Source organism: Pinus tabuliformis, chromosome 1_1, assembly GCF_031772625.1.
Source record: "Pinus tabuliformis cultivar Carrire ecotype Pingquan chromosome 1_1, CPIR1, whole genome shotgun sequence".
NCBI classification, from domain to species: Eukaryota; Viridiplantae; Streptophyta; class Pinopsida; order Pinales; family Pinaceae; genus Pinus; species Pinus tabuliformis.
In genome coordinates this window covers 926,416,945-926,431,645 of record NC_142297.1, presented here as the reverse complement: position 1 = coordinate 926,431,645, position 14,701 = coordinate 926,416,945, and the positions used below count along the sequence as shown (strand labels likewise).

The window sequence follows — 14,701 nt, the reverse complement described above, 5'->3', positions numbered from 1 at the left end:
TGTTATGGTTCTTCTTCATCATCACTAGCTTACTCATTTTGTATATATACATTTAGCAACAAAATATCCTATTCGACCACAATTAAAACAATTGAAGAGTAGCTTACCTTTATATCTTCCAGATCCTATTTTTAGTTTTCTCACAAATTGTGCTTCTTTTGTATCTGATTCATAGCTGCAACAATCACTTGATTTGTGTCATTTTGTCTTATTTAATGCTTTAAAAGCTACTTCCTTCTATGTTGGCTTTTCTTTTTCTATCCTCATTTCATATGTAGTGAGAATCCCATGCAGCTCATCCATCGCCAGTTTCTTCAAATCCTTCATTTCTTTAATGGCAGAGACCTTGGCACCAAATCTTAAGGGGAGTGGTCTTAGAATCCTTTGCACAATCATTGGTTCTTCAACCTTCTCACCAAGCCCTCTGATGGTGTTGACAATTTCATCCACACGAAGAAAATAGGCTACAACATGTTCTTCGTCTTTCATTTTCAATCTCTCCAAATGTCTTCTATGAGTTAGGAGCTTTGCCTTCTTTACCATGTCATCGCCTTCATATATGTTTTGAAGTTTGTCCCATCTTCCTTTTGTTGATTCACAATGCATTACCTTGACAAATCTTGTTTCTGACAACACAAGATAGCATTCATGGCTTTTGCATTATGCTCACTAGCCTTCTTCACAGTCGTATTTGCTGGAGGAGGTTTTGGTGTTGTATAACCAGTATGATTGATCGTCAAATATCAAACCCAAGAGCCATCAGATAAGTTTTGCATCCTTATACTTCATATTTGCATAGCTTGTTTCATCAAACAATCAGGCTCTATTTGTGGAGAAACCTTCTTGATTGGCATACGTCTTCGTGAAATCTGCCTTCCAATGGTTAGAATGCTTTTGAAGGAACTTGCTCTAATACCAACTGTTGAACTTATATACTGAGTGGGGGGAAAGATCAGTATAAGATCATTATTTTAATTTTAAATGAGCATTCATTAATCACTCATTAACTTCAAAACATTAAATGCATGTGAACTCAAATCATAGTATATGGAGTTTAACGTGGAAACCATTGCGAGAGAAAACCACAAAAACTTTCTTTATAAATGTTCGTAGGCACTGTTACCCACCATTTTGTGGTTGATATCCCTAGGAGAAAATTTCTCCAAGATGGTCCTCAGTCGGCAGCCAACATCCCCTTGCAGCCACCAACTAGCTCGTTGTGCCATTTCTCCGCCACCTGAGCTAGTCATGTGGTCCCTCAGCCATCTTCCATGATCGTATGTTTGAAGGTGGGCCTCCCAAACCTAAAGGTATGCCTTGTCATTTGGTAATTGAGTATTGTAGTTTGCTTATCATGGACACTTCTAGGCATGGATTAATGGGGGATTCGGCGGAAAGAATGGGCTAAATTTGTGCTCTTGTCCCCTAGACCCTTTTGGATGTCAACCTTGGATTCTAGTCTCGTGGGATCTCTTTTACTAACCCTTTGGCTTTAAGGATGGTACTTCATGGGAAACCCTAATTTTGGTTGTGTGGTCAAGAACATCACTAGTATAGTCATCAACAAATAAAGCAAAATACCTTTCTCCTTTTAGAGTTGGAGTTCTGGTTGGTCTACATAAATCTGCATGTGTGATCTCCAAAGGTCTTGATGTTGAGAACTCCTTAGTTTTGAAACAGGTTCTAGTTTGCATTCCATGTTGACATGGGCCACACACAACTTGATATGGCTTGATAATTTTTGAAATATCCCTTACTGCATGAGTTTTACTGATATCAATCAAGTTATCAAAGCTTAGATGCCCCAACCGTTTGTGCCATAACCAAATTTCATCTGTTTGACTTATATAGCATTTATCTTCTTGAATTTTGCTCAAAATGTATACATTGTTTGGTGTTCTTACTCCTTTTGCTACAAGTTCACTTGAGGAGGATTTTCTTATCTCACAATATTTCGTACTAAAGACAACCTTGTGTCCTTGGTCACAAATTTGGCTCACACTCAAAAGATTGTGTTTGAGGCCTTCCACCAGTAGTGCATTTTGGGCTTCTCCTTTTCCATTGACGAGAGCAATAGTCCCTTTTCCAGCAATCTTGGCAGATCCACTCCCAAAAGATACATTTCCATCCTTTTTGTTTAATGAGGTAAACTTCTTTCGGTCACCTGTCATGTGTCTTGAACATCCACTATCCATGAACCATTGATTTTCATCACTATGAGCACATAGAGCTAGGCCACATCTATTTACAGTGGGTTCCTCCCTTTTTAATCCTTCTCTTTTGAATGGACAATTTTGTTCATCATGACCATAATCATTACATAATGAGCAAATCTGATCATACTTAGCCAAGGGATCAAAAGAGTTGTAAGTCTTGATTTGCCCTTGTTCTTTGAGGCCAAGTGGCTTGCTTTGTTGATTCTTATATCTTGAAGCATTGTCCTTACGAGCCTTGCAATGCTTGGCTTGATGACCAAAGTTTTTACAATAAAAACAATAACCAAGAAAGATTGTTTGGTACTTGTTAGAATAGCCTTGACTTGAAGTAGTATTCTTCCTTGGAGTTGTCCTTCCTTCATTCCTTGGATTGATAAAGGTGGACCTTTATTCTTGGTGGGATGACTTCTCTTCTTTTGGATGACTAGAAAGAATGTCAGCATAGCTTCTTTGGATTTCCTCATTCACATTCTCCTTTGTACTTGATGATTCTCCTTTGAAACCAATCCCAGATTTGTCACATTGAGGTCTTTGAGTATTAAGGATGTTATCAAGTGTTTGAGAGCTTTGCCAACTCTTTTTAACTTGATCCAATTCTTTTCTTAGGGAAACAATTTCAGCTTCACGTTTTTCGCAAATTTCTTCTTTCTCTTTTAGTTTATTGTTCAAGAAGTCTTCCCTCCTTTTTGCTTCCTCCTTTTCTACTTTGAGAGAAATGATCTTCTTTCGTAATTTCTCATTTTCTTCAATGGCACTTATTAGTAACTCATCCACACTTCCTTCGCCTTCTTGTTTGGAGTCATCATCATTTGTAAATGCCATGAATAATACTTCTCTGCTTCCAGCATAGTCATTTTCCTCATCTGACTCATCATCATTTATTTTGTGAAAAGTGATATTTTTAGTTGATTTCTTCTTGGTGATCACGAATTCATCTTCATCAGAATCATCTTGTTTGGAGAAGAAGTTCTTCTTATTAGATCCTTTCTTTTTGAACATCCCCTTTTTATATTCCTCCTCATCATCACTATCATATTTATGAGGACATTTTGCAGCATAATGACCTATCCTTCCACATTTAAAACAAATAAGAGGATACTTACCTTTTAACTTGGATCCTTTTCTTAGCTTTCGTACAAATTGTGCCATTTCAGATTCAGTATCAAAGTCATCGCTGCTGGTATTCCAATTCTTCCCCTTATTTGTTGATTTTGAAGCTTTGAATGCTGCTTCCTTGGAATTTGGGATCACTTTTCTCATTTCATAAGCAATTAGAATTCCATGAAGTTCATCCATTGTTAAAGTATCCAAATCCTTCATTTCTTCTATGGCACTTACTTTGGAGTCAAATCTTTCTGGAAGAGATCTCAAGACTTTTTGAACAATTGTGCTTTCTTCAATATTTTCTTCTAAGCCTTCAAGTGATTTGGTGAATTCAGCCACTTGGAAAAAGAATGAAGCAACATCTTCTTCGTCATCCATTTTAAGACTCTCAAATTGCCTTCTATGAGTTTGGAGCTTCGCCTTCTTAACTTTAGAGTCCCCATCATATAAAGCAATGAGCTTGTCCCACATTTTTTTTGCAGAATCACAGCTCATGACTTTTGTGAATTCAGAGTTAGTGATTCCACTAGTTATGGAATTTAGTGCTTTGGCATTTGCAATGTAAGCTTTCCTTCCATCTTGATCAGTCGGAAGAGTGGGAGGAGCTTTGTACTCATCCAAAACAGATTGCCATACTTCAGGTCCAAGGGACATTAAATAGTAGGACATCCTCTTCTTCCAAAAACCAAAGTTTGTACCATCAAACAAAGGAATCTTTCCTGTCATTTCCTGATTCTTCATTGTGACCTAAGAATCCTTCTTCTAGTTGTTAGGCTGATAATGAAGAAGCTGGCTCTGATTCCAATTGTTGGAAATACTGAGAGGGGGGTGAATCAGTATTTCTTTTCAATTGTTATTTTTACCAGTTAGATTCTTCACAATTATAATCAGAAAGAAATGAATAATAATAGTTTTATTAAGAACAAGGGAGGACTCCAATCCTCTTTTCAAATAATTGAGTACAATAATAATTTGAGGGCACCAACCCTTCAATTTTCCAGGCACCAACTTGTTGCCAAGCACCAACTTGGACTTTGGTGAGGCTCCGACCTCTAGGGCTTCGACCCTATCCTTCTCAAGGCTCCAACCTTGTGTTTAGAGGCACCAACCCCTAGGACACCAATCCTTTTGTCTTCCTTTAATAGAGAATGTGAGAAGTACTTACTTGAATGTCCTTGACATAATTCTTCGATGTTCAATCAATTCCCAAAATCTCTTATGTTGACTTCACTGTTCAATCACTCCCAAGTTCACTTGTGTTGACTTCACTGTGCAATCATTTGTCTTCATTTCACTTAATCCATCAATGTGCTGACCAGAAATGGCATTATACTACTGTCTATGTCCACTGTTTATGTCCACTGTCCAGCTAAGGCACTGTTCCACTGTCCACTGTCTATGAAGGAACCCGAGATATAGCAGTCCGAGCTAGAAACCAAGTCTTTTTATCACAGAAGTAAGCCGATGGTCCACAGTCCGAAGTTCTGTCTCTTAATCCGAGCCAGAGTGTTTTTACCACAGTAAAGAATCCACAGTTCTGTAGCACTTGTCCGAAGGTTTATCACCAAACTACTGCACAGTCCAAGGTACAGAAGTGTCCAGGTTAAGGCACAGTCACCGAGCCAAAGATCTGAGGTATACAAGAGCCACAGTGACCGTAGTCTTCAGGTATCCGAGTCTGAGCACTGTTTTGAAGGGGAACAAGCTACACAGTAAAGGATCCGCACCACTGTTTAGTGAATTCAAAGCCACAGTCCAATGCCTCCCCAATCCGAGCTTTTGTCTAGGTGTAGGACGCTGTTCAAGATTAGAAAATGATCTCCTGTTCAGTTTCGAGCTTCTCTTTTTAATTTTGATGCTTTCTTTCCTTAAGGTTCACGAGTTGTGAACTTTGTTCCTTCTCTCTGTCTTTGTTGACTGAAAAAGATGGTTGAAAAATGAATCTCAGACTGTGTATTAATAGGCTTCTTGCAAGGAGGAAAGAAGAGACACGTCCCTTCAAGCAGGCTGACATAAGTAGGCCAGGTATAGGTCGTCTCATAAAAAATATCATTTCCATATCTTAAAAATTCATTTTCTCATCAACCATTTGGAGTTTTGGGGCAAGTAAAGGCTCATTGGAAAGAGGGAAAAATCCTCTTTCAGATGGTATGGAAATCATTATGAAGAGATGCCTCTAAGGTGGTGAAAAAAATTTTCTTTGTGACTGCCCTTGAATTATTTAGTGCAGAAGATGGTTAGGACAGTATGGCTTATCTTGGAACAGTATGGCTTCGTCATAGGAGTGATGTCATCATGAAACTAATGCAGTGATGGTGTAGTAATCAATAGGAGAGTTCAACAGGTATATATTTCATCAATGACACTTATTGACCAACAATCTTTAAATATGAAAATTCACTACTTATTATATGCAAAACCAGGTCTGAGACAACATATAAATCTGCATCTTTAGATCTCAGAAACAAATTGTGCAACCAAATTTAGATATGTTTGTTGACAACTGTATCACATAGCCAATCAGATCTAGAAAGTACACTCCAAGTCCAAGAACATTATCATTCTATAAGTTATTAAGTACACTCTTGTTGATTTTCTACCCATAAGTCCAAGAACATTATCAATTTATAAATCTGAAATCACTTATAGGGCTGCTCTGTAAATTTGCATTATGTCATTCTGAACCAAACCCAAAAACAGATTATTTATAGTTCCATAATCCACCACTTTATCACCATATTTCTGTGTATTAAATAAAGCCAGGGAAGCCCAATTGTGCTGATAGCAAGTCATCCTAATTTGAAGGAAGAGGGTGCTAAGGTGACAGTGGTAACTCTTCAGAGTTCGATTTGGCATTTCACCTAGTGAAGACATTGCATCCGAAATGGAAGATTAAGAGATAATACACCAAACTGCCAAGAGATCTCCAACGCCCAACGGAAGAACACCGCGCCTGCAGTCAACTAAAGCTAAACCTCCAATGAGTAAGCTATGTCAACTGTGCATATCCATCACAGACCATCTCTCATGGTAGAATCCGTCTCAAACCAAGCAGGGGCTGAACACAACCATGTACCCCAAATCTCAGGAAGCACCCACAAACATGGCGTAAACGCTTTCAGAGTAACCCAAGAATCTAACATTATTCTCAAGAGGGAAAGGAATACAAAGCACCACAATCACCCTTTTAGAGTGAAAGGAATACATAGCATAGTTAGCAAGCCGTATGAAGAGAAGCATTAGGTGTCAAGAATGCAAGGCAAAATGAATGAAGCATTTACATGAGGTAAGACTTTAAAGACTGTAAGAGAATAAATACTCATCCATTCATGTCATTTATGTCATAGAAGCAAGACATCATATTGTGTAATCCCTTTTCTTATAATATTTGGTCTCTTTACACTTCTTGTGCATTGTGCATTGTATCTATAAACTCCATCAACCAAACAAATTTTATTTGCATGTCCTATTTGAGAAGCAGAATAACTAGGAATTGAACGAAAACATTTGAGTGGTGGTAAAACCAACTCATTACACCCTTGTGCATTATGCGTTGCATTTGTAAACTCCAGCTAAACCATAAATTTTATTTGTATTTTCCATTTGAGAATTTGAATAACTATAAATTAAATGAAAACTTTTGAGTAGGGGTAAAACTAACCATGCGCTACATATACTAAAGCAATTTGATACTGAAATTTAAGAAATAGAATGAAAATGATAAAAAACAAATCCAAAAGTTTTGTACTTAAACAATTTAGAAGCAAAATGTTTAAATGGAAACAAGAAAGAATTGTGGTTTTCAATGGTGCATCAATTTCAAAATTGGATTCTATTATATGTATACAGGACACATAGCGATAGACGCCTAGAAAACATGTTCAATCACCTATACTATAAGTTCACCATCCATTGGATATAGTATTTTTCCTTTTTCTTGTTTCCCCTACCTTTGCCCAATGAGCTCTTGCACATTCCCTGGCAACAAGCCTGTTGAAAAGTTTCTCTTGATCTAGCAATTGGGGAAAATTGCTTTCACACTGCAAAATCGAAAAAAAAAAACTATCAAGCGTTTACTAATGCTTGTGACCATTGGAATGGGCTTTGTCAAAATCATATTATAATCATTGAAATGTAAAGAACAACACTAAAAAGGGATGTCAGCTTCATACCCTAATACTTCAAATTTAAAAGAAAGTATACATTTTCTTGACCAAAATATATAAATTTTAGGAGAAGATAATGAATTGAACTAGCATGGAATAACGTTTTCTAAAAGCAAGAAATAGGGTCTACACAATGAAATGATGCTATTATATATATCCTTCAAGTTATTATAAATCTTATCCAAAAAGATAAACATAAGAACTAGAGAAGCTGAATGCCTTCACACTATCCAAAAGGAAACACCTGCTTAAAATATGAAAGTTGTATCCTTGTATACTTAATTGATTGTCAATGGACTGGCATGCTCCATCGACCTATTCATGCAGCATCACTTCTCTACAACCTATCCTATGCTTACTAGTGACTTTTTCGATGGTGAGGTGATGGAAGGGCCCTTGACATGTTTGCAGAGGATGGTACCTGATTTCAATGCTAACAAAACCATTAATCACAAGATAGAGATATCAAGAACATACCGATGATGGAGATATATCGAAAAGCTAGAGGACTAATTGGCTTTGCCAATGTTTGTTCATGAAAGGCGTATTTTGATTCCATGTTAGCCATTATAATTTAGAATTTTAATTACGTGTTTGGGAGGCTAGATTGGATCTTACTCTTCAAGATAATGATGTGATGGAATATGTGCAGGGCCAAATAGCTAAACCTCCGGAGAATGCCAATGCTAGTGCCAAATCCAAGTACAAGAATGTTGAGATCAAGGCCAAGAAGATTATTATTGATTCTCTCTGAGATCATCTCATCACTTATGTGTCCAAGATGAAGAAGTCAAAGGAGATGTATGACAAATTGATTGGGATGTATAAGGTCAACAATCTAAGCCAAGTCATCAATATGAACAAGTCTAAATCTATAACAGCCTACTTCATGAGCATCTCTCAAATAAGACATCAGCGTCTTTCCATTGGAGAAATCATACCTGAAAGAGAGCTTGTGCAGATGACCCTTGGAAGGCTCGCATGCCGTAAGAGACATTCATTACAAGCGTTAATTGCAAGAAAGAACTCCCTACATTTGATGATCTTTTGGGCAATTGTACTCAAGAGGAATCCAAGCTCATTTCCAGAGGAAGAATTAAGAGACAAGAAGAGGGAGAACCTACAGCCTTTGCAGCCAATGTCAAGAAAGGAAAAGGGAAAGGAAGACCTTCCAAATGGAAGCCAAAGAAGCCAACCCCACCATTCAACAACAATAGAAGGAACTTGTCCAAAGTCCAATGCTACAAGTGTGATAGATTTGGCCACATAGCCTGAGATTGTCCTGATAGAAGAAATGCTCAAAGGTCCCACAACAACAACTTTTACAATAGAAGGATATGAAGAGATCATGTTGCCCATGCAAGTGTTTAAGATACCCAATGCCCTCAAAAGAGGACCAGAAATACAAGGTATGTTGATAATGTTGCAAGTTTTCAATCTCAATATGTTCTTGTCATTGCTCTTTCTCGCTTATCTTCAGATAGTATTGATAGCTAGTTGGTGGATAGTGGGGCATCTAGACATTTTACTAGGTATCATGAAGTCCTCTCAAATTTGGTTGAGAGGGAGACCAATTTGAAAATTTTACTTGGGGATAATTCTTCTCATCCTGTAAAAGGGTCTGGTTCTGTTTCTTTTCATTTGGAGACTAATCAAACCATCCATCTACAAGATGTGTTGTATGTGCCAAGCCTAAAGAAGAATCTTGTCTCCATCTCTGCCATGGAAGACAAGGGGTTTAGAGTTGCATTCATTGATGGTAAAGTCCTTGCTTGGCCAAGGAATTCTAGCATGAGGGTAGCCTTCACACTTGGTGTCAGAAATGAAGGCCTTTACAGAGTTTGTGGATGACCAATTCAAGCATTGGTCCATGACACCACTAATCAATGTGAGCTTTGGCACCGAAGATTTTCTCACCTCCATTACAAGGCTTTGCCTAACTTGAGTAGGATGGTTACAGGGATACCTAGGATTCAGGTTGATCATGAAGGTGTATGCCAGGGATGTGCCAGTGGGAAGAATGTCAAGGGACCATTCCCTTCTAGTAGCAGTAGATCTAAGGAGATTCTTCATCTTATTCATTCTGACCTTTGTGGGCCCATGCCGGTGAAATCTCTTGGAGGATATTTATACTATGTGATCTTTATTGATGACTACTCTTGTAAAACTTGGATCTTCTACTTGAAGACCAAGGATCAGGTTTTCGATGTGTTCAAGGACTTCAAAGCTCTTGCGGAAAATCAAACTGGAAAGAAGATCAGAATCTTGAGGATAGATAATGGAGGAGAATACACTTCAAATGAGTTCAACGACTTCTGCAGAGAAGCCGAGATTAAGAGAAAAAAGTCACTGTTTCTTACAACCCTCAACAAAATGGAGTTGTTGAAAGGAAGAACAGGTCCATCTTAGAAGCAGCCAAAGCCATGATTTATGATCAAAAGCTTCTTATGTTTCTGTGGGGAGAAGCTACAAATACTGTTGTATATGTCCAAAATAGGAGTCCTCATCAAGCCTTGGGAGACAAGACTCCTGAAGAAGTTTTTACAAGTGTGAAACCAGAAGTTGGACACTTGAGAATATTTGGCTGCCATGTATACTTTCATGTACCAAAGGAAAATAGGTCAAATCTTGAAGCTTCAGGAAAGAAAGGTATGTTTGTTGGTTATTGTGATAATTCTAAAGCTTACAGAATATATGTTCCAGGTCAAAGGAACATTGAGTTCAACCGGGATGTGACTTTTGATGAGGATGCTTCTCTCGGGAAAGCAAGGCACTCTCCTGTCCCTGCTAGCACTGAGAGAAGAGATGATACTATGGATATAGATGCAGAGCCATCCATGTCTGAGTGGGACCTTGCAGATGAACCGATGGCACCCATGGATCCTTTGGATTCTCCTCCTTGTGATCCACCCAAGAGGAAGAGACTTTTATGGTTTCGTGATACACTGCAGGATGCAGAGAGACGCTTAGCCCCGAGAGGCACCTTCAAAGAGAGCAAGTAGCCTCACAGATATCAGGGATATGTTGCTTTCATGAGTGATATTATACAATATGAACCTAGCATCTATGAAGAATTTGTGAAGGAACGGGTTCGAAGAGATGCCATGGCCGAGGAATATGAGCCCATCGTGAAAAATGATGTATGGGAGGTTTTTTTGAGACCTAAGGGGAAGTCTGTAGTGACTTCCAAGCGGTTATATAAAATCAAACATGCAGCTGATAGTAGCATTGAGAAGTTTAAGGCGAGATTGGTGGCTAGAGGATTCTCCTAGAATAAGGGAGAAGATTATGATGAGATATTTGCACCTATTTCCTAATATACTACCATTCAATCCATCATTGCTCTTGCTGCTAATCAGGGTTAGAATCTTCATTAGATGGATGTAAAGACTGTTGAAATTTGGACTGCTTTCGGATGAATTTCCCCAAAGGGAAACCCTTTGACCCCAAAATATGCCCATCGTGACCCTTAGGTGTATCCAAATTGATAAAGAAATTATTATTATTAATATGTCATAAATATGGGCGAATAATTATTTGTTGAATATATTCAATAATTATTAAAGCAAGAGAAATATATTCTAATATCATTTTCGAGCAAAGTTTGAATTTGGATATAGTTCCCTCCAAATTTAAGATCAAGTCAATCTCTCAATATAAAGGGCACGTTGGCACCAAAAGATGATCATTAATTTGTATAAATAAAAACCTTATAGCTTGGTTCAATGTGACATACACAAAAAAGGGCTCGCTCTTATCTCTACGATTGGAAGATGGTTTTGATAAGCTCACATTCTTTTCAGGTTTTGTGGTTCGTATGGCCCGTCACATTACAACGGAGGCCTGCATTCTTAGTTCGCATTACATATTGCTACCTTGGCTTGTATTGTCTCACTACAGTAGCTTGCTTTGGCTCAGAACATTGGCTTGAATATATATATATATATATATCCCTGTGGCTTGTATTCTTCATGGTCTGGGTTCACATGATCACATTTGACTGCTTGTCACACCTGATGGTTCGTTTTCTTTGTCTCGCTACATTAATCACCTTCGATGGCTCACTACTATAATAACTTTATCCATGTGACTCCGTATTGTATACAGTGGCATCCTCACATATGACCTCGCCCTTATCTCTCCGATTGGAAGATGGTTCTGATAAGCTCACATTCTTTTCAGGTTTTGTGGTTCGTATGGTGTAATATTCCTAATTAGCCATGGCTAATTGGAATATCCGATTTTGCTCAATTTTGCCTTCTATAGTTATAAATAAAAAGGTGAGGAAAGGGGGACATAACTCACTTTATGAATAAAGTCACTCCCTAGTAGCACAACGTTGTAACTTAAAAGGGGAGCCAAGGGGGCCCAAGGACCACGTAGAGAAGGGGCCCACGTAGACACTTGGAGGGACTGCGCAAATGGAGAAGGAACACGTGGCAAGAGAGAGGCTACGTTGGAGGAGGTGGGCCTTAGGGTTTTGAGAGAGGCCAATGCTATAAAGGAGAGAGGAGCCTCCTCATTTTGGATCATTCGATTATGTTGCATTTGAGCTAGTCACTTCGACTTGGAGCACACTGGCTGTTTAGCCTGTGTGCAGCACTGTTTAGTGCATCGAGTGTCTCTGTTCGGAGATCTCACCCTTAGCCCCGGGGGACTTTGAGTGCCTGCTCGGGCAAGGTATTTTTATCAGTATTTTGCAGGAGGAGCGATTTCTGGAGTTGAGGAGGAACTGAGCATTTGGATGATTGCGCAGTCTTGAGAGGGAGGACACAGTCTCTTTTGGTAGGAGCTCCGGATTGAGTTTTTGTGGAGGATTTGAGCTTGGAGATTGAGCAAGGGATCAGCCCTTGCATATTGGAGGATTTTGGTAGAGTTTTGGGTAGAGTTTTGGAGGATTCTCTTCAGGGGCAGCGCAGAGCCTTGAGGGATTGCGTAGATCCCCAAGGGGGTGATTTTCGGGGGTCAGCTATTTTAGAAAAGCTTTCTGGGCTTTTCTGGGTTTATTGAGCAGAGGCTGATTCCAGAGTTTCAGCATTTTCTGAGGAGGGGAACAGCCCCAAATCCTCATTTGATTCCAGTAGCAGCAGCACAGTAGTTCTCCAACAGTTTGGACGCAGTTCAAAGAGAGGCCATTTCCTTACCATTCTGAGTGTATTTCTTCACTTGCCTTGTGCAAGTCAAGGTGCCATCTTTTTGATCACCTCTTGTACTCTTTCCATTACTCAGTATAATAAAATGGCTTAGCATTTCTCTCTGCATTTCTTGAGTATCTGCTTATATTCCATGTATACATTATTGTATGTTGCACTATTGTTATTTCTCTGGTTGGAGTTTGCTTGTGTTTGAAGAATATCTCTGATGAGGGATATTACAGTGGTACCAGAGCATAGATCTAGCTCAGCCTATGGAGCTCGCAGTCTATGACACTGAGGGAGAAGCCCTACATCTGTTATAGAGGTAGGAAATACAGAGATATTGAGCGTAGGTTGGAGAACACCTACGGAGAGGGAGACTGTGTTCGGGTGGTGGACACAGAACAGGAGGAACCTGTGGTGAACACAGAACAGGAGGAGCCTGTGGTGGACGCAGAACAGGAGGATCCGATGGCAGATGAGGACGGGAAAAGATTTGCGGACATGCTCCTCAAATCAGTGCAGGATCTGTCGAGGCAGATCAAGGTGATGGGGCAGAGATTCACGGCAGTGGAGGCTAGACAGCGTGAGAACCCACGGGTTTTCCAGGTTGGTGAGGGATCGGGTACATCCCACCATTTGCCAGAGCAGGGTGCCACTCAGCATGATACTACTCAGCAGATGGCTTCACATGCCCCTACACACTCTACCATGCCCACTTTCCTAGGAGCAGACACAGGGGCCGGAGCCCAGCAGGAGGTAGAGCACGGTCATATGGGCGATTATTTTGCAGAGTACTAGGCCTATGGGCAGGAGTTCAAGGATGCTCTCTCATTCAGAGACTTTGTTCAGCTCCAGCGGGATAGTAGACCCCGCAACCATCACAGAGGATACTGGCATTATCATGATGAAGACACCCACCGCACAACTAGTAGATTCCACTTGCCTACGCTTGATGGCTCATCAAACAGTTCGGCAAAGTCTTGGGTGGAGAAGCTGGACATCTATTTCCAGCTTAACCAGATGTCGGAGACAGAGGCCATCAAGGTGGCGACATTACATTTGGATGGTGAAGCCCAGGCCTGGTGGTTCCATGGGTTGGTTACACTCAGACACTCCACAATGACGACATATGCCGAGTTCACCAGGACACTGATAGAGAGGTTTGACAGGAGGGATCCGAAACAACACTTTGTTAAGCTAACGAGGCTCAAACAGACTAGGAACCCAGAGACCTACATTGCAGACTTCCTGAGGGTTTCAGTGAGGGTGCCAGATCTATCCGCGGCACGGAGAATCTACATGTTTGTTGAGGGGTTAGCAAAGCCACTTCGGGGTCTAGTCAGATCCACTAGACTAGCCACACTCCAGGATGCTATTAGCAGGACCCGGGACTTACAGGATGCCTTACCCATGACCCAGACACATTACCCCCAGAGATAGGCTTTCCAGCCTAAGGGTAAGGATGTGAGGATTCCGCCTCCAAAGGGGAATCCAGGACGAGCACAGATTGATGATGATACCAGGAGGGAGCTGAAGAAGAAGCGGTTGTGCTTTCCCTGTTAGGAGTCGTGGGCGCCAAGACATAGATGTGTTGCTGGCAAAGCACATTTTATTGAGGTCTTCATCGAGAGCAGCGGGGAAGAGGATGAGGAGGATGATGTGGAGGTAGGAGATAGTCATGCCGAGCAGGATTCTTTGCCACCTCCACCACCAGCAGCAGGTGATGCAGCTTTTGCACCTACCAGAGGGGCCCTTGCAGCATTGCGAGGAGTTCCCAAGTATTTGATGTTGTGCGTACGGGGGACAGTATGTGGCCAACAAGTATCAATTTTGGTTGACAGTGGGGCAACCCACAACTTCATCGATGCACAGATGGTTGAGTGGAGAGGTATACAGACAGAGAGCTTAGATGGCTTTTCAGTTTTGGTCCCAGGAGATCAGACCATGGTGTGTGCTCGTTATGTTCCAGAGTTATCAGTGACGATGGGCACCTACACACTAACTGACCACTTTTTCGTGGTCGATATTCCGGACACCAACATGATACTGGGTGTTCAATGGCTTATCACTATAGGCA

The 14,701-nt window shown here is 40.3% G+C and overlaps 1 protein-coding gene across 2 annotated transcripts in view; it reads right to left on the bottom strand.

Moving 5' to 3' along the window:
• Positions 1-14,701, bottom strand: part of LOC149217466 (uncharacterized) — a 342,847-nt gene that overhangs the window by 208,382 nt on the left and 119,764 nt on the right. For both annotated transcript variants that reach the window (XR_016250681.1, XM_089391373.1), the window contains exon 5: positions 7,271-7,360. Coding sequence is in view for 1 of the 2 variants with exons in the window: in XM_089391373.1 (XP_089247499.1) it covers positions 7,271-7,360 (90 nt within the window). In the remaining variant the exon portion in view is untranslated. The remainder of the gene's footprint in view (positions 1-7,270; positions 7,361-14,701) is intronic.